Genomic DNA, 27,624 nt, shown 5'->3' with positions numbered 1-27,624 from the left:
TTCATTTCTCTGCAATAGTTTTATTCAAATTCCAGCTTTATTCAACTTTCAATTCAGTTCATTTCAATTAAATTAAACTCATTTTTAATTTAGTCATGTTCAGATATGAAGGGGTAATTTCATTAATGGGGGGTGGGGGTGGTTTCTTACAGTTTTTTTTCTTTACTTTTGCAATGTATTGCAGTTATTATCATAGCTGTCAGGGTTTTCTTGACTTTATAATGTAAAGCCAAAGTGTATTCGCCCTATTTAATGTACTGTTTTTTAATTATTAATTGTTCATCATTATCATTGGAAGCTTCTAAACTATGTGTGGTCTACAGGTGCACCACCGTGCAAATATGTTTTTTCCTCTCATATGACTTTCATGCTTTCTACTTCCTCCTGGTAGGAGTGGGGCTCTTCATCCCTCTTCCTGGTGCTGCCTTAGGAGGGGCGGGGCTTGGAGCAGAGGGGGCGGGGGTAGGAGCAGCCTGGGCTTTGGGCTGAGGGATCTCTATCGGGAGTTTGGGAGGGATGAGTGTTTTTGGAGTCAGAGTTGGTTTTGCCTCAGGGATTTTCTCTCCATGGCGGTACACACTCACCTAGAGAGAGAGCATACAACATTGTGTCAATATCATGTCAGCATTTACATGTATAATAGTAGCGTGAAAGAAAAAGATACTATATAATACACCTCAGTTGAGTCTCAAACTAGGAATATCATAGGTTAGGACTTTGCAGTTACTTTTTAAATCAGGGTCAGACAAAAGTCACAAGGTCAAATATTCGCTCTGTAACGGCTCCCAGTTGCACAAAAACATCTCACTGTTAGGCCCCAATGCAAAGACGAGATTTGTGTCACAGATGGTCTGAAATTTGTCATGGCTCTGAGTAAATCCACTCATTTGCAGTACACAGCAGTGACACTCACCACTATATCCACAGACTCCCCTCCGAATTTGTTCTGGACAATCATGGTATATCTGCCAGAATCCTCCATGGAAACACCTTTGATCGTCAGACAGGCAAACCTGCCCTGGTCCAGGGAGACCACGTACTGAAATAGGAAATCAAAGGTTAAAAAAAAAAAGTGAGAAAGGCAGCACAGGGATTTTAGCATGATTTAACATTTAAAATGTCTGCCACTTAAAGTTTTATTTAAAAATTGATTTATCTTTTACTCAGAGCGGCAGCATGAGCTTTGATTACCACCTCCCTTTAGCGAAAGCTGAGCACTGCTCACACAGGGCTTGGTGGACACGAGGACTGATGATTTATTCCAGTTCATACTCTTTTCTATTATGCTGAGCCCTGTCAGCTCAATCAAAATATGATTAAAAGATTAAATGGTAACAAAAAACCTTTTCCATCTATACTTCTTGAGACCACAAACAAAACTATTTATTCATTAAGACCTCGAAGTTGGAGGACACTTGAACACCTGAGAGAAGACCTGGTACAGTACTTGTTTTCTGACCCGTACCATGTGAGTAGTGCTGAAGAGGATACAGTATTTTAATTTCCCACTCATACCTGCCCACTCATTTGCAGGGTCCGGACATTAGTACAGTTAAATGGAGTGGCACTTAAATTGTCATTAGTACAGTTAAATGGAGTGGCAGACAAATTACCTCCCTATTACAAGAAACACTTGCCTTTAATTTTGAGAAATTAAAATTCTGCTGGGATAAAATCATGTTTATTGACAAAAATGCCATATTTGCAATTGGTGGCCTTTTTCTCAAACATGTTAAATGGTGTTGTTAGATAATTTATTTATTAGACCAGTGTAGGCTAATCAGTGGGTTGCTGATTTCTCTTTTGTTTAAGCAGGTTAGGCACTTTAGAAAAAAACATTGTATTGGGTAATTATTGTTTTGGTGGTAACAATGATACTCACAAAAAACTGGGACAAAATATGCATAACGCATTAACCTCAAATATTCACCACCTATTCTGACTCACCTCTACATAAACCTGTGTCGTTCTATTGTTTCAGTGCAATATTCTCTCTCTGTATGCATTTCTGTTTGTGTTTCTCTTAGTATCTCCACTAGCCTCTGAGGTAAACAGGTAGAGGAGAGGCACTCCTGAGGTTTAGGAAACGCATGACCAAGCACATCAGTTCTTGTTTTAGACAGATTATTAACAGGTGAGGGAATGAATAAAGAAAAGGCCAAACTTGAACAGAAATTCCACCTGGACCGCAGGTTTTCAAACTAAAATCTTCAAAGCCGGAAGGAGCCGCAGGAAACTGAAGCTGTTGAAAGAGCCTCCACTGACTAGGGACAAGACTGTAGCCTTATACTGGTTGGCAAGTAGGTCAATGAGTTATGAGAGGGAGATTTGTTCCGTGTCTGATCCAGGAGTGTGCTGATAATATACTGTCCTCACCTTAAGTGATGTACAGTAGTGGCCTCCAGTAAGGGATTATAACTGGTGCTGAAGTCTCCCACAAGAGGAAATAGAGTCCCTTTTATTCATCCTGGCCACCTCACCATTAGCTACATACTGTATATGGATTTTGTTAAATAAGATTATTGAAACATAGGCTATTTAGAAAACACATAATTCAGATCCATGTCAGTATGTCCTCCAATGATTTCTGAATTCCTTCTTAAAATAATAACTCTCCTGTTCTATTTTATTAATTGTCATGTAATTCTAAAGGAGAAATTTCTTGTTCTGTCAAGAGGTCACAATTGATATTAAAGCCATTGTAGTATTAATGGTTGCGTATTGCATTTTTGACAGTACAGGTTCTGCTCTGACGGTTACCTCACATATTAATCCAAAAAGTGTGCAAACTATTTAAACACAGTGAAAGTCATTGGGGGTGATACAACAGAATTCAGGTGACATGTACTGAGTGTCCATAGTATCTCAGGTTAATAGAAACATACTTTTGCAACTGTGTGTGATTAATAAGGTAATTAATCTTGTGAGAGGAAGGAGGCTCTTGGTTTCTGAAGAAGTTAAACAGCTGAAAGAGTCTGCAGGAGTGTGTGACAGGTAGAAACCAAAGAAAAGAAGGATGTCATGTGGTGCACATGAGTCATACAGTGTATGTACAATTTTAATTGTGTCTGTGTTTCAGTGACCTTTAAAACACATTTTGAAATAGATTTTGATCCCTGTCAGAATAATAGAAGTCTTTACCTGATCATCAGGTTCGACGTCCGCACCGTTCTTCAACCAGGAGACCTGAGGCTTGGGGTCCCCACACACTGTGCATGTTAAACTCAGGGTCTATCAAAAGCAATGCAAGGACTTATTAGACACACATGTACACATTTACAGAGACAAAAATCACATACACAGTCAAATACTGTACATACTGTACCTTCTTTTCCATAATGGTGACTACATCAGGCAGTCCTCCCACAACCTTACCACGGTCTGAAACAAAACATTAACATTATTCCTGTTGCATTTTACTGTATACTGATGATGGCCTTAGGGCTCTAATTGTTAAACGCATGTTCACAGTTGGTTTATGCTTTTACAAGCTGCAGGATGATGTGATTGTGGTAACTTTGAACAGAAAAAGAGGATGCACTCACTCTTTTCAGCATACGCTTCAGCCCTAAAACACAGAGAAAGGAAAGTTTAAATTGTTTATCCAAAAGAAAAGAAAAAATTACCAGCATGCACCTCTCATTGTGAAAACCTCTGTAATTCCACTCTGCTACTTGAGCATCAGACATCTACTGTAACCCTGCATTGTGCAGCTACTAGGTGACATGATGATACCGTCCACTACCTGGCTCTACTCAGTGACCGCACACAAAACCTCTCTTTCGTTTTTGAGTTACTAACTGTGGTCAAATGGTTTGCCATACGGTTTTCTGGGTTTAGTGCCAAACCACATTATACTGTGTTTTACTGTGGGACCTTTTCGAATCCTTTCATGGGAAAAATGATATTACTTTGCAATAACCGGGCATGGGCTGTCTGAGCAGCACGGGAGGACCAGAGGTCAGCCACAGGACCAGATGGTTGGGGGAACTCTGCTCTCCTCCTCACATGTTGATATTAAATCAAAAGGGCAACAGGGTGTCACTTGTTTCAGCGTGTTTCTAAAATCTTGTGCTTAAATGTCTTTCTTTGAATGTTAATTAGAAAAGGGATTTGGATGGTTTCCACTCAGCGTGCAGTGTTTAGTGGTTGGAGTTGCAATTGATTTTTCTAAATGGATTTGCAAAATTCACTGTGTGGGGTTTCACTTTGGCCCAAGTAGCCAAAGGAGCCCAAAGGATTTCTGCTGCCTGACTTCATCTATTTTTAGCATTGATTTTTATCTCAAATTACAATATACTGGACTTGTTCAGGCAGCAAGGTGTGGGGTGTTTGGATCCACTGTAGTTTTTGATGTAGCTGTAGGACATCTTGTATAGAGCTAGAAGTACATAGAACTTGTTATAACAGCACAGTGACAACTTCAACAAAGTATTTCTAAAGAAGCTGCTTACAGTAGATCAAACACATGTGAATAATCTGCATAGGGCTCTGACCTTGTCACCGCCTGCAGGTATATACAGTACGATGCTAAGTTCAGTTTAGTGTATTCTTGAACAGACTGGAGGTGGACATGTTGAACTGCTGCAATGCGCAACAAATGAAAATAGAACATATGCATAGTGGGCATATTAAAAGCCCATTGATCCTCTGAATTGAATATTTTATTGAAAATGGTGTGTTGGATCCACATAAAGAAACTCAGCTGAAGTTCATGTTATGAAACAAAAAGTTGAAATATCGTTATAAATATCTATGTTATTTCAAATATTCAAATTTAATCAACAAAGCGTATTAATGGTAAACTTCATCCTTTACATTTCTTTTCCTTTTCTTCTGGAAAACAAGAAGAAGGAACGTGGCTCTGAACAGAAAGTATCAGGGGAAATCATTACACATGACTTTGAGCTACCAGATGTCAAACTTGCAGTGATCAAGCAGAGAAAGTTAAAATGTGAAGGAAAATGTTATTCATCATGTGCAGAGGTAGTCAGACTAAGATAACGGTGTGTGTAAAATAACAGATTTGAGAGTGCAGTCTTACTTGAGTTTCTGGAACTCGGCGTAGGCCTTCTCATATACTGTGAAAGACAAAAGCAGAATTTCATTGCTACTGTTACTGTCTTCCTGCTTTATTTTGCAGTATTACTCCACGAGATATTTACCCTTTACCCCGGTCTAAAATGTGCCGTGAAAACTTAACTGCAGCAGTGTTCGATTTCAATAAACGGGGAAAAAAATATATATTCTGGGGAAAATAGCTATAAATACAGAATTTATATACAATTGAAAAGTAGTAGCACCAAATATTATTGAAAAATAAAACTCTTTGAAACGTGACAATTTGGAGATAGGCCTTTGAGAAGTTTCTTTGGACATTTCTTATACATTTGCTTCATGAAAATCCATGGCTACTGGTATCCGTTACATCCAACATGACTTCAGGCTGACCACAGCTGCAGTTCTTTATGAAGAAGAAAACTTTCTCAGCCAGTTTTCAAGCCTGCTGGGGTGTATGTTTGATATCTAAAAAGATAGATTTTGGTTTGGGGCCATCACTTCAAAGCCTTAAACTACAGATTGAATCCAAGCGCTCCATAAAAGTAAGTGAGTGTGTCGTTTCTAACCCTCTTTTTTATGGTATTATCAATAAAAAGAGGGGGTGACAGACAACAAGAACAAATGAGGGAAAAGTGTGAGAGACAAAAGTTACTGACCATCACCACTGAGGTCCAGTGTTCGTTTATGTGAGTTTTCAGGGTCGGTAATCATAATGGAGTACTTTCCTTTGTCCTTATCCATGGGCTCAATCACCTGTGATTAAATTGATAAATTAACCGTCAGTCCAGCAAATCCATCAATCAGTCTTTGTCCGGCTGCTTAGTGTACTAGTTTTCCTTTAATTCATGGTTTAAAAAAGCTAAATTTATCTATACTTATAGGAAAGGAAGATGCACCATTTAATTAATTGACTTTAATGATTTTAAAATGTGTGATCTTTTTATTCATTAGCTACCCGTTGTGGCGTTGAGATTATCTATTTAAATCCTCTCAAAGTTGCCCTGGTACCACCACTTTCAAAGCAAGACTTAAGGGCAACAGTGCCGCCACCTGAGGTGTTTTACTGTCATAAAATCACCCATGTATGATCCACCTAACAAGCATACACTGTTCCGCATTGTACAGGAGACGATAATACCTCCATTGTTGCCATAGCAGGGGTTCCTCCAATCACAATCTTGTCACTGTGGGAGAGTTTAGTCTCACTGAGGAGAACAGAAGAGAGGAGAGGAGAGCTTAATGTGTATGTGTGTGTGTGTGTGTAGCGTAGTGTTTGTATGTGAGTGGGTGAAGTCTGTTTCAGAGGTAATGGAAAATCATGTTTACATGCCTGCCTAATGTTACGCCTAGGGATACCAATTTCTCCCTCTTGCTATCTGTCGCTCTCTCGCACACGCTCACAGAAAGGCCGTGGAGAGGTTAAAAATCTAATCTCCATAATTTTTGTTCTTTGAATAATTGAATAACAGAAAAGCCTCTACCACTCCCTGTCATTGTTCTGTCTATTTCTGTCGATTTCTCTTAATTCTGTCCCTTTTTTCCCAGTCTTTTCCTTTTCTCTGTCCACTCTCTCTCATTTTGTTTCCCCTCCCTCTGCACATTATAATCTCCAGGGTATGACAGAGTGCTTTAAGTGCAGAAAAACCTTGCTTCTTTATAGAAGATGATAGGGGTGTGATTTTTGTCACAAAATAGGGCAATTTCACTGCAATAACCAGGATAATGAAAACACTTGCCAACAGGCATCACAAGTTTTATTATGTGGCTTATTGTTTTTGCCACTCCCGGCAGTTTAACTGGAGAGAAAAGCAAAAATAACATGTTTGTGGTCAGCATGTTTATAGGCAGACTAAAACGAGTACTCTCTTATTCCTCCCTAAACCCACTGCAATGACTACTAATACTGGAGTCATTGTTATTTTTCTCCCTCTTACCAGCAGTACTAGTTGTGGTTGTCATGGCAATGGTAGTGGTGTTATTAGTATTAATGCCATTTCCTATTAGTGTTATAAATGCTCTTCCTTACCCATGATACCAGGTGATGTTCATCTCGGAGGTGTAATACTTCATGTGACACTGGAGCTGAATGCCTGTTGCTGTGCAGTGAATGGACAGCTCTGCTGCACTGGCTCCTATAGAGGAGGCAACACAGGTGAAAGAGTTTTTTGAGGGCACATTTCAAATCAAAATCAGATGCATGTTTTCCAGTTGGTGCTTTCTAATCAGTAAAACAAGAATTAAACTTTCGTCTGCAGCCATTTGTAGTATTCCCTTGTTTTGTTGCCATTATAGAGCTTAGAGAGCAGACTTGTACTGATGAAAGAAAGTGCAGATTGTTTGTATGATGCAGAGAAATAGTTCAACCCACTGAGTCTTTTGTAACTTTTTTCTAACGCTGTTACATTTAAATGGGAGTTTTATACTACACCATGTCTGTATGTGACTTTGCTCACCGCATATTACGAGTGCGCAAGTGTGTCATCCACCTGGTCACATCACCATGGTTTCCCATTATCACAGTAATGAACCCTCTTCTCCTCTGCAACCACTGCTGTAACACTTGCTGCAGAGCTGTCAAGTGACTGTCTCTTAAAATAGGAGTAAGACGCTCCTCCACACTGTCACTGTGACAGCGCAGTGGAATTTTAAAGTGATTTCACCACATGATGGCCAAATGCTTCCAGCATGACAAATTCTGCCACATGCTGATAAGTGTGTGTCTGTGTGTGTGTGTGTGTCGCAGTGGGATTTTAAAACAGAAATGTATCAGCATGGTGATAGATCTACTAAATATCTTATCACTGTGTGTGTGATTGTGCTATGTTAAATTTAGATAATTTGCATGGTGACGTTTAGTACCGCTTTTAAGACAGATATCGGTCTATCTGTGTGAGATAGTTAATGTTTGTGTAGTCACTTCTGTGGGTGTGACAGGGAGATACTTACCAGCCAGTTGGTTGATTTTATTTATGGCATCGTCAAAGACTAGAAGAGAGGTAGACAAACACAGGGTCAGGGAAGGAGCTAAGAGAACGTGGCCACCCTCTGTTGGCTATATTCAGTAAGGAAATGGTAATCTTTTGCATCTTCAAGATATGGAATGAATAGAGTTGCTCATATTAAAAATATGATATTGAATAAATAAGATATGTTTACCTTTTCCAGAAATGTCAATTTGGCTCATATCTTTTCCTCTGTCATCACTGATGGTGGCCTTATAAATTCCTGCAGTCTTCAGTGAAAACTGAAAACAATAAAACAGATAAAATAGTAGTGGAGGGAACACACAACACAGGGAATACAGTTTTGTAAATCCGAACACATTGTGAGGTCTGTTTCTTTTTTTCTTCTTGTTGTTTTCAGATACACAGAAAAATACTAAAACAGTGCAGCATTTTCGTAACTTGACAAATTACAGAGCAAAATATTACATCTATGCCCTGACTTAGCATTGCCACAACACAACACGACACAACACAACATCCTAATACCTACATGTATAACATCCATAGAAAGAATAATATTGTACCAAGGCTTTTAGCATTCAGAAGATTGGTGGTATCAAAGCAAAGTAATTACCAGTTTAATTGGCAGTTTACAGACTCCTGATCCAAGGTCAGGCTTCACATCAGGGATGATCTCTGTGTCTTCTCTGTACCAATGGAACTCAGATTCTTTCTTCAAGTTGGCAACCTGTAATGAAAAGCAGAACCATGCATATTATAAAAACATTCAACCTTATTATCTCTAACAAGGTTTTAGCTTCTTGCATATAGCCTCTATACCGGATCATCAAAACCCAAGTAATATAAATTCAGTTTCATATAGACCCAAACCCAAAACTGCAGTTTTGCTTTTCTTCCAATAATCTGTTTTTTAAGTCACAGAGTCCCCTGAGTTTAGATATGGTGCACTTCATCTTTTCATTTTATTCAATACTATTTAACGCTTGAAGTGTAACAGGTCGATTCAAGATGCTGACTATAAAACTAAATATAAAACTTGTGAGCAATGTCATTAAGGCTTTTTACTTCAGATTTTTATGACCCCTTACAAAATGCAACTTCAGAAAGCCAGCGATGCAAATGTTGGGTTATCTCTCTGGCACTCTTCCCACCTGCACCTCTTTCCCCAAGAGAGCCAAAGCATCTTGTTCTTTTTAAAGAGTATCTTGTATCCCAACTAATCACTGATACCAACTAGAGAAGGAGCATGTTCCCACAAATTGCTCATACTCACATGAATCAATTCACCCATTCAATTTTATTATTTATTATTATTCGGCCTTAACTGACAAACACACTAAAAAGATAACAGAAATTGTCTCAATTATATACTCCACATTAACGAATCCAAGGAAAAGCTGACAGTATAATTCTTGTTATTTCCAATCTGCACCTTATCATTACACAGCATTGTCGAATCCCGCGCTCCACAGAATGAATAATTAGCTCTCCAGAGGTCAGCCTTCCATTTGTTTAGAGTGTAAATATCCAATAATTATTGAGTTTGGCTGTGTTTACCTTGCACACCAAAGTGACGGAGCAGTCGTCTCCAATGTGAAGTGACAGGAACTCACTGAAGTGAGGACCTGTGGTAGATACAGGTAGGAGAGAAAGGCCCAGTGAGTTTAAAATAAATTACTTGTGGAACTAGATTGTTTGTCGTCTGTTAATTGCCTCTGGCTTATGACTTCTAGCTTATGGTTTTTGAATTATTCATTCAAGAGACCACCATGTAATATTTACGCATATTTTGCAGTATCTGTTCTATATATTTATACATTTGGGCATTATTTTGTGCCATATGCACTGACCCCTTTTAAAATGGGTCAGTTTTGAAGTCAGGTTGGTCCACTTCTTTCCCGTGTACTCACTGGTTAGATCGGTTGTCTTCCAGGCAAGACCAAGTTGAGTAGAACTCTTACAGGCCTAAAATTGAGTGATGTTTTGTTTCTTACCCTCCTTGACTCTGATGTACTCTCTCCTCTGATACTCAGCCTCAGCCAGTGCTGCCTTGAAACCTGTGTTGCACATGTAAACAGAGAATAATTAAAAGATCAAAGTGTTGCCAGTAGTTGCTATAGATTCCTTTAGAGGATTACTTTGCTAATAGCCTCTTGTATGAGGGTAGAATCATAACTTATTGAAAGAAGCATCCTCATTTGAATCAGAAACGGTGTCCTCCATACATACAATAACTGAGTGCATTGCCCTAATATTACCTTCAAATGCCAGGGAAGAAGTACACCAGCAAACGCAGTCACAAACACTTATTGTATACTGTGTACTGCGCCCACATTTATCTTTTTGCAGTTCACTGTTTATTCTTTAGGTTAACTTATTCGTAGATTGTAGTCCATTGTGTTTGCACTTGTGTTGACTGGTCTGGGCAGTCAGCAGAGGTGCTTATAGGGAAAAATCAGACCTGGCCTCGCTTACCATCTCCAATCAGAACCAGTGAGCTCTGTCCTTTGCCTCCTCCATCTGTGATCTGGCAGGTAAATGTCCCCTCATTGTCCTCTGTGAAATGGTCCATGATGAACTCAATGATACCTGTAGAGACGTCATGAGCCATCTTGTTGGGCTGCAGAAAAATAGAGTTGTTGTTTTTTTTTGTAGAAGGCCATAATGCACTCAGGATAGACTTTATAAATATGGATTCTTTTTTACAGTGATTGTGGCTTTGTGGCTTTTGATATTGCAACATAAACAGTGTGTTCAGCTTGAAGCCAGAAAGTCATATTTTCCATTTCTCCCCTAACCGTGTCACTTTTTAAAACTAGAGTGTATCTTACATCAGCCCCAGACATTTCCTTGTTGTTGGCAAAGAATTTGTAGGTGACATTGGAAGAAATCTCTTCAGCTTGCAGCCAGAACCTCATTCTTCCCCTCTCCAAAATCTTATAGGCCAACTCTGACTTCAGTGGGATGACTGGAGGAGGGAACAAGAGGAGAAAAAGGAAGGTCACAGATGAAAAGACACTATTCCACATACTCGCTCATAAGTTAACTGAAGAGGAGAGGAGAGGAGAGGAGAGGAGAGGAGAGGAGAGGAGAAGGGAAGGGAAGGGAAGGGAGGAGAGGAGAGGAGAGGAGAGGAGAGGAGAGGAGAGGAGAGGAGAGGAGAGGAGAGGAGAGGAGAGGAGAGGAGAGGAGAGGAGAGGAGAATCAGAATCAGCTGGGAAGCACCAGACAGAGTAGGTGAATAGTGGTTAGACAGGTGATGCAAAAGCAGGTAAGACTTTTTTTTGGATCGAATAAAAAGAGAAATGTGCTCCTAAAAGAAGAAAGAAATCTGAAAGGTTCAAAGCAAATCAGAACAAAGCAAACTGGAAGCATGAAAGGTAGAAATAGAGAGTGGGTAAAACAGATTAAAGACCCAGCAGGAAAAAAAAGTGTAAGTGGAGAGAGATTAAAAGGGACAAAGACAGATTATGAGGGATCGACGTAGTCAGCTAGAGGTACCTACCTGGGTGTCTGATATCGTAGCTGTGTGCCAGCATCTTTGTCAACTCTGAAACATAAAAGAAGCAAGTTATTCATGTCATCGGGCTGTGGGCGCAAACAAGTTTACACTTTATACACAGATTTAATTTTAGCATGCACTTTGAAGGCACACTCAAGTACCACGTTTGGAGTTGGAGAAGTTATTACTGTAATTGTCTTTAAATCGCAATGGCAGAAAACGGCATGAACACTTAAATACTGAAGCAAATGTAGCCATAGGGAAGACAATAAATTCTGGTTAAGTGTTTTTAAAAGCCTCAAACTAGACCTAGAGGCCCACTCTGAAACTCTGTAACAAAGTGTGTTCAGAGTTTGTATATTAAATAATTGATAGCTCCCCTTATACCTGTGGTATAACTAAAGTAAATGAAACCTTGTATACTAAAAGTTTCAAAATTATTGTGAGTTAGGCTGAAATAAACTGTAGGCCAAATGGGAAGCAATCAGTGTACGGCGTGCTGAATAACATATTATAGCCTTGTAGCATAATGGTGCAATAGCAGGAAAAATATTGTGAAACTGTCTGACAGAGGGCCCTTTGCCATGAAGATGTGTTTTAAAACACACATACTGCCCCAAGCATGGAGAAATAATGTGAGCAATGTGCTCTGCGTGTATTCATCAGACGTGTAATGAAATTGTTTGTTGCCTACATGCCAGCGTGATAGTTTTTAGGCACAGTCTATTTGCTTTCATCCTTGTTTTCTCCTGTACAATGCCTCAGTTCCTCTGCACATAGTTTCCTTTTGAATTTTGCTTAAGTTTGTACTTTTGATGTTCTTGTTGGTGGGTGTTGGAACTGGATGTTGCTGTACCGCTGTTCAAATTTTCATGTTTGAGGCATGGAAGATATTTACAGGCAGTATTTTAACAGATGGAGGAACAAATGTTTAATGCAGCTTAATGTCATGAAGATAATTATGCCAACAATTTGAAATGTCAAGAGGAATAAATAACAGGTGAGTTTAGGCTGTAAATAACCGTACAACACAGGATAGATTTCAACAGTTCAGGCTGCAAATACAATTCGTAATCGCTGCCAGATTTCTGTAGAATTTGAAAGCCAGAGTTTGGTGGACACAGACCTAGAAAGTTACAAGTAAATCCTACCTTCAACAGAGATTTTATAGCTGGATGAAACTCCCTGTGTGTTGGTGACAGAAACAGAGTATGTCCCAAAGTCCTCTTTATCCGCGTTCTTAAAGATCAGCTTAGAGCTGGAACGGAGAACAGGAGTGAGACTCAGACAGGCAAAGACAGAGGGATGTTGCACAAATAAGATTTCAAACCCCATATTTTACGCTATTTTGTCTGAAAAATGTGTGTGTGTGTGTTTGTGTGGTCTTACTGGCTGCCCTCAGTCTTGATCACAACTCCCTTGGAGAAATCTGTGATTTCTTTATAATCTTTCTTCCAGACGAAGTGAGAGCCCTCGTTTATTTGGCAGGACTCAAATGACATAACAATGTCACCTGTCTTCTCATCCACTGCACAGGACACCTCCTGGGAACCTTTAATACACAGACACAAGCACACACAAGTGATCTTTTCTATCAGTATAAAAAATCACACATTAACTCTTGATAGGATATATATTTTGCTGTGTCTTTATTTTTTATTCCATTTTATCATATTTGTTGATTCCCTTTCATTTCTCCCCCTGGTACTTTCAAAAAGAGTAAGTAATTCCAACATAGCATACCCATGGTGTGATTATTTTATTCCGTCTTTAAGAGATTTGATTCATTTAATTTTTAATCTCCCACTGTCTGTGATCAAAAGTTACCTGCCACAGCCTTGGCAGTCACAGGGTCCGAGGCCCCCGAGGCCATACCCACTCCAGCGTCATTGACTGCACGCACTCTCACCAAATAGCTAGTTCCAACCTCCAGGCCAGTTACCTAGAAGACAAACAGACAAGGAAATAACTCTGTGTTGGTAAGAAGAGGAGATCCCTAAACTTTGGTACACAGATGTGTTTATAGTCCACCAGATATGGTAACTGTGACTTTAAGATTGTAGCAGGACATGTGTCCACTGATGCAGATTAAAAAAACAAAACAATTAACTTTTTTTTCTTGGGTCCAGATAATCCCTTTTTCTGTTTTTGGTAATAAATTACTCTTAGTCTTTACTACTTTTTTTATCCAGTTTTTGCAACCCACATCTTACAGCCTTTAATAGTCTTTTTAGTAACCGGTCAAATGTATATAAATGTTGGCTGACTGAGGTGCCTGTGTCACATAGCCTATGAAATAATGTGCCTGTTTGCTGCTTCTGTTCTTTCTAAAACCAAGCATAAACAATACATCTACCTCCTTTATGTTTAGTATGACAACCCACTCATCCTAGTAATTTCACATGTCACCCACTAGGTGTCAGTGTCATACAGTTAAATGCAAGTATATACCGGTAACTATATTGTACATCAAGGTGACTCGAGCCCTATAGGCTGACAGTGTCTGGAGGTCTGAAAACTGTTATCAGAAGCATGTACAGTTTTGCAGAACTTTTACAGAAATGAGCAAAAGATAGAGGAGCACTGTGCTGAAGATAATATTAACATTTAATAACCTGCAATAGCACGATGCAATGCAGTGTGCAATCCAACGCAGTTGTAATTTGTTTTTGTCTCAGCAGTGCTGACATTAAACGCCAACATCCAGTATCTCGACAATAATATGCTACACTTTTAATTTACAAAGTTAGATGAAGTTAAATGCTCTGGGGTGTAAGAGGTACTGTAATTTTGTTTTATGGTGTTCCACAAGGTTTATTGCACTTTGTGACAAATGTCTCATGAAGAAAAACAGAATGACTTAAAGTAAAGAGAAAAAAAGTGCTCTCACCTTGAAGAAGCGGTGATGAACGGCTTTTTCGGTGGCTGTGTGCCAGTCAGAAGTGCCAGTCTTGGCATACTCAACATGATAGCCTGTGATTGGGCCAGAACCGGAATAAACAGGTTTCTGCCACTCAACCACCAAAGAGCTATCTCTCACTTCACAGAAAGTCAGGTCATAAGCAGGACCTAAAGGACACAAGGAATAAGAGGAGAAACACACATATATATTTACATTTGTGCTCATGTGTACATTTCATCGACTGTCTCGATTCCAGTCGTTCCCTTCCAAGTTTCAGTGTTGGTGAAATTGGTCAGAAGATAATATTTACTGACCGGGCTCTGGCATAGTCCAGGCCTTACAGGTGATGTCTGCTGAGTGATGGGATGCTGGTCCAAGGCCAGCCAGATTGGCTGCGTACACCTGGAACTGATAGACTGCTCCCTCAGTCAGGCCCTCCACCTGTCAATAGAAAGCAGAACGTAGGTAGAGGTTAGGATTAGTTTGTTTGTTTCATATTTTACGGTAGATTTAGTAACAGACTTGTATGTACCTTGTAAACTCTTTCTGTCACTGGTGGGATATGAATCTCCCTCCACACAGTTGTGCCACTGCGTCTTTTGTCAACGTAATACTCCTTGACCTTTGACCCTCCAGAGTGAAGAGGCTTCTTCCAGTTCAGGACCATCGAATGGCCATCACAGTTCAGCAAAGCAACATCATAAGGAGCAGAGGGGGGTTCTACAAAGGAAATATTGAATAGTAATAGTTTCCTCACATTAATCAAAATGATCATCACAGTCCTGCAGGGAAGTGTTTCAAAGCACATAATCATCATCAATCAATCAATAATAGTGATCAGAATGTGCCTGTACTGACTGAGGGAAGCCTTGACAGTAAGAGGTGCAGACTCCTGGGATTCATCACTGAGACCCAGCTCATTGATGGCCTGGACACGGAACACATATGTTTCTCCTTTTGTCAGACCACTAACCACAAACCTAAAAACAAAAAGAACAGAAATGTGTATGTGTGTCACTATAACTAAGGATCAAAGACAGACATGTTTCTGAGCAATACACTGTATTTCTGTTCGACTGAAAGCTTACCTGGTGCTCTTGTGAGGCTTGTGATTGGCTGAGGTCCAGTCTTTGGATCCCTTCACACACTGGTCAATGTAGTAGCCAATCAGGTTGTTGGGTTCCTTTGGAGGAGCCCACTGAATGAGGACAGAGGTGTCTGTTACCGTTGTAGCAACCACCTGACCGGGAGCTGACGGCACACCTGAAGGCAGCGTGAAATAATAATTAAGTAAAATAACAACAAACAATCCTTACAGTGACAATAATTATGATGATGGTTGTTTACAGTATCAACTAAATCTATATTTGTGTGATGTGTGAAATGAACGGACACAGACCTTTGAGTTCCTGAGTCTCGATAGGTCCTGACGGCTTTGATGGCTCACTGTTTCCATACATATTGGCGGACAGAACTCTGAACTTGTATTGTTTGCCCTCTGCCAGGTCAAAGACGGCGTAACGTGGTGATCGTATAGGGACCTGAGTGTTAACACGCTGCCATGCTTCACTGTCTGCCATGGCCTGTGGGGACAGACGGGGACAGGAGATGTGTTGTGTTTCAAACAAAAGATCAACATTGTCTCTTTCAGTTTTGGAGACTTAATTAATATTGTCGAAACTAATATACATTGTTCACATTTAAAATGTTTTCCAGTTATGTCTATTATATATTTACTGAGGAGAGAGTCTTGTGCATTTACAATGACATTTAAACCATTGGTGAGATGCACAGTGTAGCATTCACAACAGTAACAGTATTTATTACCTTTTCAATATAGTACCACATGGGAGCCTTCTGGGAATATGCAGGCGCTTTCCAGCTCAGAACTACGTATGTCCTGTCTGTTTCTGAGGCGTAGATTCCTGATGGAACACCTGGAGGCTTTCCATCAGCTGCACAGACACACAAATAAAAACATACACACAGATTAAACATAGTGAGTCATATCTAATAATACACCTTGAGTGGTTTTAACTGGAATTTAAAAACCTACCTTCAACTTCATCATGGTAAGACACAACATCCAGTTTTCCTCCAAGCTTTTTGGCTACAGGAAGGTAAAAGATAAGATCATCAATCTGCTCCAAGTTGATGCTCGAATTAATGAATTAAGTTATGTCAGAGAGACAACAACATTATGGCCATTCCATCATCCCCAAACAGCACTGACAAGAATGTGACTGACAAGAAAATACATTTATCAAGTCTTCAAATGATGTATTATAAAAGGCAGGGATGGATGACATTCTGTTGAACCCACCATGAAGCCTCTCAAACTCAGTGGGGTCCAGGGCAGCGATAGGATCAGACATGCGAGATGCCGTGCTGATTCCATGGGAGTTGACAGCTCTGACTCTGAAGTAGTAGGAGTGTCCTTCAAACAGCCCAGACACTGGGTATTTACAGATCTTAATGGGGTGGTCATTGCATTGGGTCCAGTTTTCAGTGCCAACTTCACATCTATGGATTTAAGATTAAAAAAGAAAAAGGGGACAGGAGTTTAGAAGAAGAGAAACAAGAATGCGCAGTACTGTCTGGTTTTGAAAGCTATCCTGTCGCCATCTACTGAAAAGTACAATAAAAGTTTGAAAGTAGTGGAGGTGGAACTTGCGGAGAAGATTTTCATATTTTATTGTAGTATATGTAACTATGCATGGGCAATATTATCAGATAATGTCGTTAATTCAATTATTATAATGATCAATCCACAAGAATACAGTGACTTCATGGAAATACTAGCTGAAATATTAACGGAAATCAGCTGAGTTAATTTCATCCATTCCAGGAAATAGAAAATTAAGAAACTAGCTTGATCAAATAGAAGTGTAATTACTGCCTTATAGCTGAAGGCCTCCGCAACTGAAATAACTTCAGATTACATCCCTTTTTTATCCAGAATCATATCAAATATTAGCCATTTGTGTGACTTTTTGCTGTTACTGCTATTTGCATTCCTGGGTTTTGACTGGAAAGTGTTTTCCAAGATCTCATTGACCTTTGACTGGCAGACTCTCAGTAATACATTTTTGAGTGCTGACACTAGAAACAGTAACCCCTTAATTTGCACAGATTGGCAGAAAACTCTATGTGATGACTTACAGTTATCACTTTGTCTCTGTGTTGGTCAGTTTATCTATTTATGGTGTTTATATGAGGAACTCCTACTTGTCCACAAAGTATCCCAGGATTGGACCCTCTGTGGTGGTATTAGGAGGCTTCCATGACACAATGACATAGTCTCTATTGGCATCATGGATCTTGATGTCCATGGGAGCACCAGGTGCAGCAGGGACTGGAGGAGGACCATCTGCAGAAGTGACAGTGTCGCAGCATTTTTATAGTTGTGTTTTTTTTAAGTATAGTAACAGAGCTCTGTGAAATCCATTTTAAAAAAAGAATTACGCCAATAATATATCAATATCAGTTAACTAAAAGCCACAATAGTCCCACTTATGGTATCTAGCAAAACCTTACCTGCAACAGAGACAAAGGCGCTGTGTTCTGCGGTGCCTCCTTTAGTGACCATACGGAGCATGTAGAGGCCTTCATCATCTTTGTAGAGACTGGGAATAGTCAATTTGGTGAAGCCTCTGCCAGTTTCAATCTTCACCCACTTAGAGTCAAACAGGCGAGTGTCTACAAATGAGACAGGATCCTGAGATGAGTGTCACCACATAATTCTTATAAACCTCCGTGCTAAGCTGCTAGTGCTATCTCTAGATTTCTATGAATTACACACGAGGTTTGGCTACAAATAGTCCTTTCTGAATATGAGTGATTAATCTATTACAAAATTCTTTATACCTCATGGCGCCTTAATGTAATGTCTGCAGACACATGCGTAGCAAATCAAGCTTCTCATGCGCTGGGAGTCTATTTAACTCCTCTCAGTATAATTAATTTGCAGTTAAAGTAGTGGCCGTAAAATTTTCCCATTTGTCCACAGCTGTGCCTGTGGCTTCATGTCAACTAGACTGGATTGGGTAGTCGCCATGGAGCCAGCATATATCACTAGCAATTACAGTATAATTACCATGTCATAAAATGTTACTTTATAACAATTACCATCTCTATACCACTGTGCCTCAGGCTGCAGGTTGGCCAGGTTGGGGCTCAGGGTCATGGTAGCAGACAGAGTGGCAGATTCTCCCTCGGAGGCAAACACCGGCTCAAACGTCTCCAGAAAAGTAATGTGGATTTTAGTGTAGTGGATCTTGGGAAGCATGGCAGCTGAGAAACAGGGGGAGGGTGAAATGGAGAACAAGACGAGAGATGGGAATAGGACAGGTGGTAACAGCTTGTTGCATCGTTTTAAAAGAGTGACATATTTTATAGCTCAGCCGGTGCCGATCCTGTCATTTCTGGAGAAGCAGGTTATTATCATGCTTACCTGTGAAAGGCAACCATGCATATGGGCAGGACTCCTCCTCCTCCTTGAGGCCTATGTGATTAAAAAATGAATATTTCAATGTTAATCATTATTATCAGTAGAAATCTCTAATAATAATAAAAATGTAAAAGCTAGCGAATGAGCAGATGACAGACAGATGGTGGTATTCGAACACTGATGGCCTAAGGGTATACAGGATCATTTATGATTCAAGAGCCTCTGGTAAATGTGCTGTATCCAGAAATAAATGTATGTTTAGTTAAGTATTTTCATAATATCATTAATTAAGTATTTTAACTGGATCATAAAACATCACGTTACAACATCAGACTGCAGGTAAGTGGGTAGAAGGACTCACGCTTGACAATGACGGAAGCCTGAGAAGAAGCCTGTCCATGGGTGTTACCAGCAACAGCAGTGTATTGGGCTGTATCATCAGTTGTGCATCTATGAAAACACAATTTAGGTATTCCAGGTCAATAGACCCATCAAAAGTCTTATAAACTCTTATACATTTTGATCAAAAAAGTTGCAAATGGTAAATGGCCACATACCAGATGTATGATGTAACCACAAGGAGCTTCTAATGGGACTAACTGCATCATGCTGATGAAACTAATTAACCAAATGAGTAATTATGTCCTGCATGAATGCATTATGTTGACTCACAAGTAGAAACTGCAAGATTGTGGGGTTCAGTAATCTAGGGAAGTTGATTTCGACCAGCAGCTCTCCTGTGTGGGAGTACTATCCCACCCAACTTATTTTAGAGAGATAAAGTAATTACTGTATACAAGACTTAGCAGTAGACATACTGTATTTTCTAGAGATAAACAATTGGTCAGTTACTTATATATGAAACTATATATTTGTTTCAAGATTGTCTCCTTACTCAGAATTTAGTCAAGGTAACAATACTTTCCACAAACATACATGCATGCATGACATGAGTTGCAAGTTCAGCATCAGATACTATATCCTATCCGATATCTATATCCTATTTGTGATTTAGAACTCGGCTTGATTTCCAGTGTCATATTTGCACGGTGATACTGTTGCCTCTGTGGCCTTGAAGGCAGAGATGTTCGAAAAGTTAAAATGGCCAAGCCAGAGCTGACATGAACCCCTTAGCAGAATGATCACTCCTCCCTATCACAGTAACCTCTAATTTGATCATCAGATGAGACCAAACAAGAAACAAAAAACTGTTCTTGTACTGTATATAGTTGCTCATGGCTCTTAGCTGTGCTATGTAGGAGTGCAATCTGACACTGGACTATAAATTAAAACCCATGTTAATGTATATGTGTGGACACAGGTCTCTAAACTCCAGTCTCTTCATCTTTCTCTCCCTCACTGAATCTCTGTCTTTGCTCCTCTCAGCAAATTTCCCATAACCTCATACCAGCATGATTTAACATGGGGACATTTTCACCAAAGCAGAAGGCACAGCCATGTATTATCATAAGGAAAGTATTTGACATAATATGCAGAAGAGACTGCCGTCAGTTACAGCAGAGAGCTGGGGGACATTACACAGTATTCTGGTTGTGAACCATAATAACGTTCAGAAAACACTATATAGAAACAGAAATGCACCTGTGTGTGTGTGTGTGTGTGTGTGTGTGTGTGTGTGTATCCGTGTGTGTGGGCTGGTGTGCACAGGAATGTCTTGGTGCATGGATCCAAGATCGACAGGAGGGGATTCTGCAAATTCTCTCTGACATTAACTTGGCTTTAAGTTTCTACAAGCTCCTGAAAACTTCAAAGAGATTTATTTAAGGTCTAAGACCCTATTTGGAAAAGTTTGAAAACCACCCCAAGCACATACATTTAAGACTATTTTTGGCTCCTAAAACACTCTTTCAAACTACTCAGCCCTTTCGTGGGGCTCATGGGGCTGAGGAGCGTTAATCCAAACTATTTAATAAGTAAGTGAGTTTCAAACTGTATGGAAGAAACAGACAGACTGAAGGAACTGGAGGTGATTGGATCCGAGGATGGAGTGATGACTGAAAGAATCCTGAAGTATCATGTGGCACTGAGGTCAGCACTTGAACAGCTGAGCTTCCTAAGACTGGAGGGAGAGCGGGTTATGCTCTTGTCCCATATACAGTATGTAACCACACAGCCTACACACAGTCAGCTGAGTTTGACGTCATTACTCTAGTCTGAATTTCTGTGTAAATCCTGACAAGGTTGCCAGCAGATATTTGTATAATAATGACGATTATACAGACAGAATATACTGCAGTTTCTCGTGAAAAATTATGGTATCATTAAAAGCCAAGCAAACATTACATGCATTATGATTTAGCAGACCTTAAATATTGTGTTTACACTAGTAGCCTGTAGTCTCCTCTATTAGTGCATCACCACCTGTCAGTAGTGCACTGTACCATACAAGCTGTTAGAAAAAACAGGTCACACAGGTTTAATCCCCACTACGAGTCAAACTTTAAGGATACTCCATTAATTTGAAATCTTCAGCCTCTTATGACACATGAACTGACCTTCATGAGTAAAATAAGTTTCTCCTTAATATAAAAATCCAGGCCACTTCTCAGGTGGTTGAAACGCTACAGAACACCTGTAAGATAATTTTAGTCTGTGTTTGAACTGACTGTACCTCATGATCTCCAGAGTATGGATTCCACCTGTGGATTCAGCCAGGTACTTTCCAGAGGACATGTCCAGGACCAAACCATCTCTGTACCTGAAACAGAGGAGAATTATAGTATCTCAGAAAGACACATGGAGCCCTAATAGAGAACTGAAACATACTTAAAGCAATACTGTTATGGGATAATCCAAAAAAATTGCAAGGTATACTATATTTTGTTGAATTTCGTAATAAATGACCATGTAAAAAAAATCTTTAGGTTTTACTCACCATTTTACAATAGGTGTGGGGAAGCCCTCAACAGTACAGTACAGTTTGACTGAGGAGTGTTCATACACGGTGTGGGATCTGAGTCTGACCAGGAACTTTGGTCCCCTGATCATGGGCTCCTCACGCACATACTTGTGCGGTGCCTTTGTCCTCACCTAGAGAGGTAATCAATATTAAACATAGTATAATACACTTACTATCCACACACTTCTTATTGGTTTATTTCCTTTATTTATTATTATTAATATCAGTGTTTTTATCATATACTCTTAAAACAAACATCCTATATTGATAAAAGCTCATGCATTGATAGTGATAATTTCATACTATGTGTATGGATTGTGATTCTTACCACATCCTGGATGCGAGCGTGTGTTTTGTACTCATATCTTTCCTCCATCGCCTCAGAGCTAAAAACAAACAGGAAAATAACGTTTTACCTTGTACATGTGCTTAGAATTGGGTAAATCTAGTTAGATTTTGAATGTGTACCTTTTAACAGAAATATCATGTGTCATGTGGGGATGTGTCTGTGAAAAATGCCTTGTGCTGTTGAGGATGTATGGTGAATGTGGGCAGCAGTTCTGCAGGTCCAAATAACAGGCTGCATGCTGTATGATGTTTGTTTCCAGTGACAGCACTATGGATCTGGCACCACATACTTTCTCTCCAATTACATAACTCCGAAAGTACTTGAATGAAAATGTGTTTTCTAAAGTTTGTCCAATGGTACTTTTAGTTGAATCAATCACTGCTGAACCATAAATCCCATCTAATACTTGCTGTAACATTGGCTGTTGTATCCCAACCGCACATCCCCAAAGACTTAAGAAGTGGCAGTGTGACAAGTTTAAAAGATGTTTTTCCTGAAGTCCATCCATCTATCAACTTTACCACCTGTCTTTCAGGGCTCCAATGGGATAGTGGTTTGAGCCAATTGCGGCCTGGCACTGAGCAAGAGTCGATATATACCCTTGATGGGTGGCCGCTGTATCAAAAGGGAGACGTGTAGAGAGCAACAACCATTCACATTCACACCCACAGCCAGTTAAGAGTCACCAGCGCTCTGCTTGGCAGAAGGGGCCAATCTCAGATGGCACTGGGCAAGAGGTGAAGTGGACAGGTCACTAGACAATCACAGGGCAGACACAGAGACAAACAAATATACACATTCACTTCAAGCCTTAAATTTAGTGTTGCTAATTTACCTAACCTGATTAAGCCTGAATTTACACAGCAGCTTACACCGTGAACACTACAAAGAGTGAGTTCTGTAAGAGAGTAGAATTCGGTGTTCAAGAGATGGTAGTCTGACATTTAACTTACAAAAGCATATTGCCTGCCTTTGTAAGCTGAGAGAAACTTCTGAACAACTGTTGTCCATTTGTAGACCAATTTTTGTCATGAATCATTGTGACCGACAGCTGTTGTTTTCTGCGCACAGCCAAATCCAATTTTCCGTTGACTATGCCACTGAAGGCCCCACCCATTGTCATTAGGAAAGACACAGTTTTGGGAAGCTCCAGAAGTCATTACACCGCCGCCACCAGAAAAGAGAACTGTGTATCCTGTGGTCCAGACTTTCGTGACGATCTGATGCTGTGATGAGACCAGGGCAGGAAGTGCAACATTGCGTGTTGAAGACTGCAAGGCTGTTCATGACGAAAAGAAACTCTCAAAGTTCTTGAGTTGCGAGTGGATGCCAGGTTGGGATATGACAGACATTTACACAGCCTGCGGGATTTGTGAGGGTTTTATCCAAGTCCAAGTTTAAGAACTAAGTTAAATGCTGACTTCACTGTGCTGCTATGAAGAGGAGAATGAAAAGTCCTGTGTGAATATAACAGATCCTATATGACCCTGAACTAGGAAAAATCTAGAAAAATCTCCAATGCCTGGTGTGTTGTCATCTGAAGAATAAATTATTATGTTTTAGCACAGAGCAGTTAACTTACATTTGATCAGAAAATCAGTCAGTCATTGTTCAGGGCACATTACATTACATTACACACAAGCTTCATACTTACTTGAGTTTGAAATTGGTTTGTAAATGAGCTCTATACAGGCAGGTGCACTGCCACAGTATCAGAAAAAAATAATCCAACGCTTGTAATTGCACACTGTTATGAAGTTGTTGTCATTCAACAGAACATCAGAATTGCAGGGCGGTTAGCTGCTTATTAGCAAAAATAATACGACAAGCGAGAAAAAGTGAGCAGCAGCAAGAATAAGACACTTCAAGTGGTGAGTACAGACATGAAGTACAGCAGCCAGAAAACCTACAAACAAACAAACAAACAAACAAACAAACAAACAAACAAACAAACATATAAAAGACAACAAAAGACCCCCCCACCACCACATTCTCTTGTTACTGGTTGTTAAAATGTCATGAAAAATAACAACTAACTAAAATTGGTCAAATCCACCAAAATGTACCTTTATTATACCATTAGAACATTCCTATGATGTTTTATGTCGTATATGTGGAAAAGGCATCAGTAGCTTAGGCCTTCATTGAAAATAGTGCAGATTCTATGCACTGCAGAAAGGTTGAAGTGTTTTAACAGAGCACAATTAGGTGTTTTTGATTTCTGTATAGTTGCCAGTAACAAATCAATTAAAATTCTTTGATTAGCCCTGATGTATATTTCAATGATAAATGTGTGGGGAAAAAAACAAATTATCTAGTTCAGCTGAGAGTTAGTTTGGCCTTGATGTTAGCTAATAGCCTAATGTTAACCAGGTTAGCTTTATTATTGGGTGTTACTATTATGGCTGACTCTGTAAGTTTAGCAATTACAAAGCTTACTACTGCTTCAACAACTACTACAGTATTATCATTAGTGTAATATTAGATCTACTGTAAGAAAGTACTGCAGCTTAATACATTAGTTGTAATTGTTGTAGCATTAGATTCTGTCCTGTACCTGCTATATTCTTTAACCACATATCGGCTCTGTTTGTGGTGGTATTCATGGTTGTAATTCCCACGTTTGAACCGCAATGACATGATGACACTGTGGATATGGACCTGTTGGACCAGCAACACAAACACAGAAAGTACAGAAACAATATATTCTCACCTTCAAGTCAGACCAGGAACAATGACGCCAACACACACAAACACAAGGGCTACCGAAACTTAAAGATTAGGCAGTGAAATGTAAGGAAGAAAACAAAAGATGGTTTATTATGTAGAGGAGCATCTGGAGCATTTGGCAGCAACATGGCGTCCTTCTCTCTGTGTTAATGACTCTCTGCAACAATGTGTGGCAACAACAATGAGCTATGTGTTTGTGTTTACTGCCTCATCTCCCACAAAAAGAAAAGCCCTCCAGGAATTTGGACACATGTAACTGTCACACACCCAAACACACACCCGCTCACAAACCACAAACACAGCCGTGGTACACTGGTAGCTGCAGCAATGACAAGGTGACACTATATTGATTTACACAGACACACATGAACATATGCAGTAACAAAAGACATGGATGTTGACTATTGTTGGGCATCAACCACAACTGACAGCGCAGATGCACTAAAAACTGTCCTTTTAAATTCATCACCAGCAATTCTGGCATGTTTATTTACTAGTGGTGGCTTATAAATATGGTAAACTTTCCCAAATGCAAGACAAGTGAATGAGGCAAAACAGAATTTTACATGGGAGGATAGTGATATCCTGCGAGCCCTGTGAAAGTACAGGTCTAATCTTAACAGGTTTTTAATATTCACAAAACCTGCACGAGCAGCAAGACTGAGACATAACATGGCATGAGTCCCACACTGATGATATTACCACTGGTGCAAAAACAGAAAAAAAGGAGACTCACACATATCACCAACAGCAAAGTTCTTTCAAATGTGCCAACAGAGCAAAGGCTTTGGCTCTCTTACTGCTGTTTGCAGCAGCCAAGTAAAATGAAATTAACGAGCCACTAACTGATTTCTTTAAAGAGTCTCACCAAGTCTCTGAGAACGTGCATCTTTACTTTCGCAACATTTTATTGCACTTTACATATTAAAGTATGTAGAAGTATCCAAAGTTTGTAAGTATGCACACCAGCAGTGTAGTCTCTATTTTTATGGTTGACAATATCAAACTCTGTCGATAAGGCCATCCTATCTAGCTCACCCCTAAAGCATTGATGGGCATTTTAATTACATGCATATTCACGTTGCTTAGCATTAGGTACAGGGCCATCATACTGCAACAGAAGAGGCGTTATGTAATGAAAACTCCTTTCAGGCGGTGACAGCTTTCCCTTTCCAAATGATTTGTACTCTTTCTTATAAACTGGGCATCTTACACAAACAAGAACATAACTTTGTCTTACATCACACACACATATCTTGGAACATAATTGTCTTACATCACCTAAATCTTCAGAGAGTTGGAATAAGGTCAAATGAAACACGAAGCGATTTCCCCTGCCCTGCCTCACCCTGAAAGCTACTGAGACGTGCTACACTGGGAAAGACATTCCTTCCTCCACAACTTTGAAACACTCTCCCCAGCTTCAGGGTCACTTTAACTATCACCAAAACCATGGAACTTGTTTCGAATGCCCCCGAACTGTCAATCAAGCCACCAGTCAAGCAGATAGATTACACCATAAGGCCATAATCCCTGCCCTTTAACCTCTGACTCCTAAAGTCAATAATGACTTGTTCAGGCTGACTGTTGGTTGGTTACCTATATATGTACAAGTTCATTCTCATTAACACGCATTACATGAATCATTTGAATCATTTTAGAAATTGAGTTGATGAAAGATGAAAACAACACACCAGAAGATATTGTGCTTCCAACTATACAGATGGGACATATTCTGGTCCCAATCATCCAAACCTCCACCACAGTATCTGTCCTCTGCCTCCGTCAGTCTGGCCAGTACTGTAACAGCATAAATGGCTGCCAAATGACACCTGAGCCGCTCTGCTTGTAACAGTAAACCTCTAAAATTCTCAACCATAACCAAGCAAATTCTTTACCTTAAAAATGAACAGTTGCTATTTTCATTACTTGTGCTCTAACTTATGACAAGGGATAACAATGTCCATTTTCATCTCCATTCAATGTCCATTAAAGCCTCTTAAATTAAGATGGAATATTTGTTAGTGAACATAAGCAAAAGGTCAATACAATAAAAATTCAAGAGCCACATACAGTAGCAGTAGCAGCCCCAAGTGTCCCTACCAAATATGTCTGTCTTCTCTGAGTCAATTTTAACCAATTAGAGTGTCACTATGATAAACACATTAAGAGCTGTTACCTCTCTGGTCCCAGACAAGGCAATTCCTGCCATCATTCTTAAAACAAAAGTGTTTCATTTACTACAAGTGATTTGCTTGACATCCTTCATAATTCATTAATGTTATCTTTCTAGGAGCCACAAAACATCCGCTCATGCCCTAATCTGCTCTCTACACCTCCATCCACCTGACCCCACGTGCTACACTTAGATGTGGAACATAGAGTAGATGAAGAAACTGAGGTGACATAATTGATGGAAACAGAATACAGAATAAAAAACATTTTTCTTACCCCTTGAGATTTCCTTTGCAGTGACTTCGGTTGGCAGCCTGAATCCACAGGGAGTCAGCCTAAACCAAGTCGCAGGCCAGCAAAACCACCACCCGTCTCCAACCGACCCCCACCTACCTCTCCCTGAGGCCTTATAAGGAGAGAGAGCTGCCTATATATAACCAGTATCCTTCAAGACTCAGGGCTGCTAGAACTACTGAATTGTTTGATTAACAGTTTTCATCCTTTACAGTTTTTATCGGAAGCCATGTCAGTGCAACTGCTGGTTTCTGGCATGTTTTCTCAACAACTGA

The 27,624-nt window shown here is 39.8% G+C and overlaps 1 protein-coding gene across 2 annotated transcripts; it reads right to left on the bottom strand.

Annotated features, from left to right (window-relative positions):
- Positions 1-27,624, bottom strand: myom2b (myomesin 2b). 2 transcript variants are annotated; one of them, XM_084001130.1, is made up of 39 exons: positions 27,332-27,624; positions 24,708-24,811; positions 22,130-22,187; positions 21,778-21,932; positions 21,514-21,600; positions 19,243-19,331; positions 18,885-18,935; positions 18,560-18,724; positions 17,969-18,130; positions 17,660-17,801; positions 16,755-16,954; positions 16,488-16,541; positions 16,259-16,386; positions 15,831-16,014; positions 15,520-15,694; positions 15,290-15,411; positions 14,964-15,151; positions 14,746-14,872; positions 14,420-14,598; positions 13,357-13,471; positions 12,919-13,081; positions 12,681-12,787; positions 11,533-11,577; positions 10,859-10,995; positions 10,503-10,647; positions 10,022-10,084; positions 9,585-9,652; positions 8,641-8,754; positions 8,218-8,305; positions 8,008-8,046; positions 7,088-7,193; positions 6,200-6,266; positions 5,718-5,814; positions 5,045-5,081; positions 3,546-3,568; positions 3,326-3,381; positions 3,142-3,231; positions 914-1,039; positions 1-584 (listed from the first exon to the last, which is right to left on the bottom strand). In XM_084001130.1, the coding sequence occupies exons 2-39, from the start codon at positions 24,788-24,790 to the stop codon at positions 375-377; spliced, it is 4,245 nt and encodes a 1,414-aa protein (XP_083857256.1). In that variant the 5' UTR covers positions 24,791-24,811; positions 27,332-27,624; the 3' UTR covers positions 1-374. The 2 variants fall into 2 exon arrangements, with proteins under 2 accessions (XP_083857256.1, XP_083857257.1); XM_084001131.1 differs by lacking the exon at positions 24,708-24,811 and having other exon boundaries at positions 27,332-27,615.

Source organism: Trachurus trachurus (genome assembly GCF_905171665.1).
Source record: "Trachurus trachurus genome assembly, chromosome: 3".
Lineage (NCBI taxonomy): Eukaryota > Metazoa > Chordata > Actinopteri > Carangiformes > Carangidae > Trachurus > Trachurus trachurus.
This window is presented reverse-complemented; position numbering and strand designations above follow the sequence as displayed.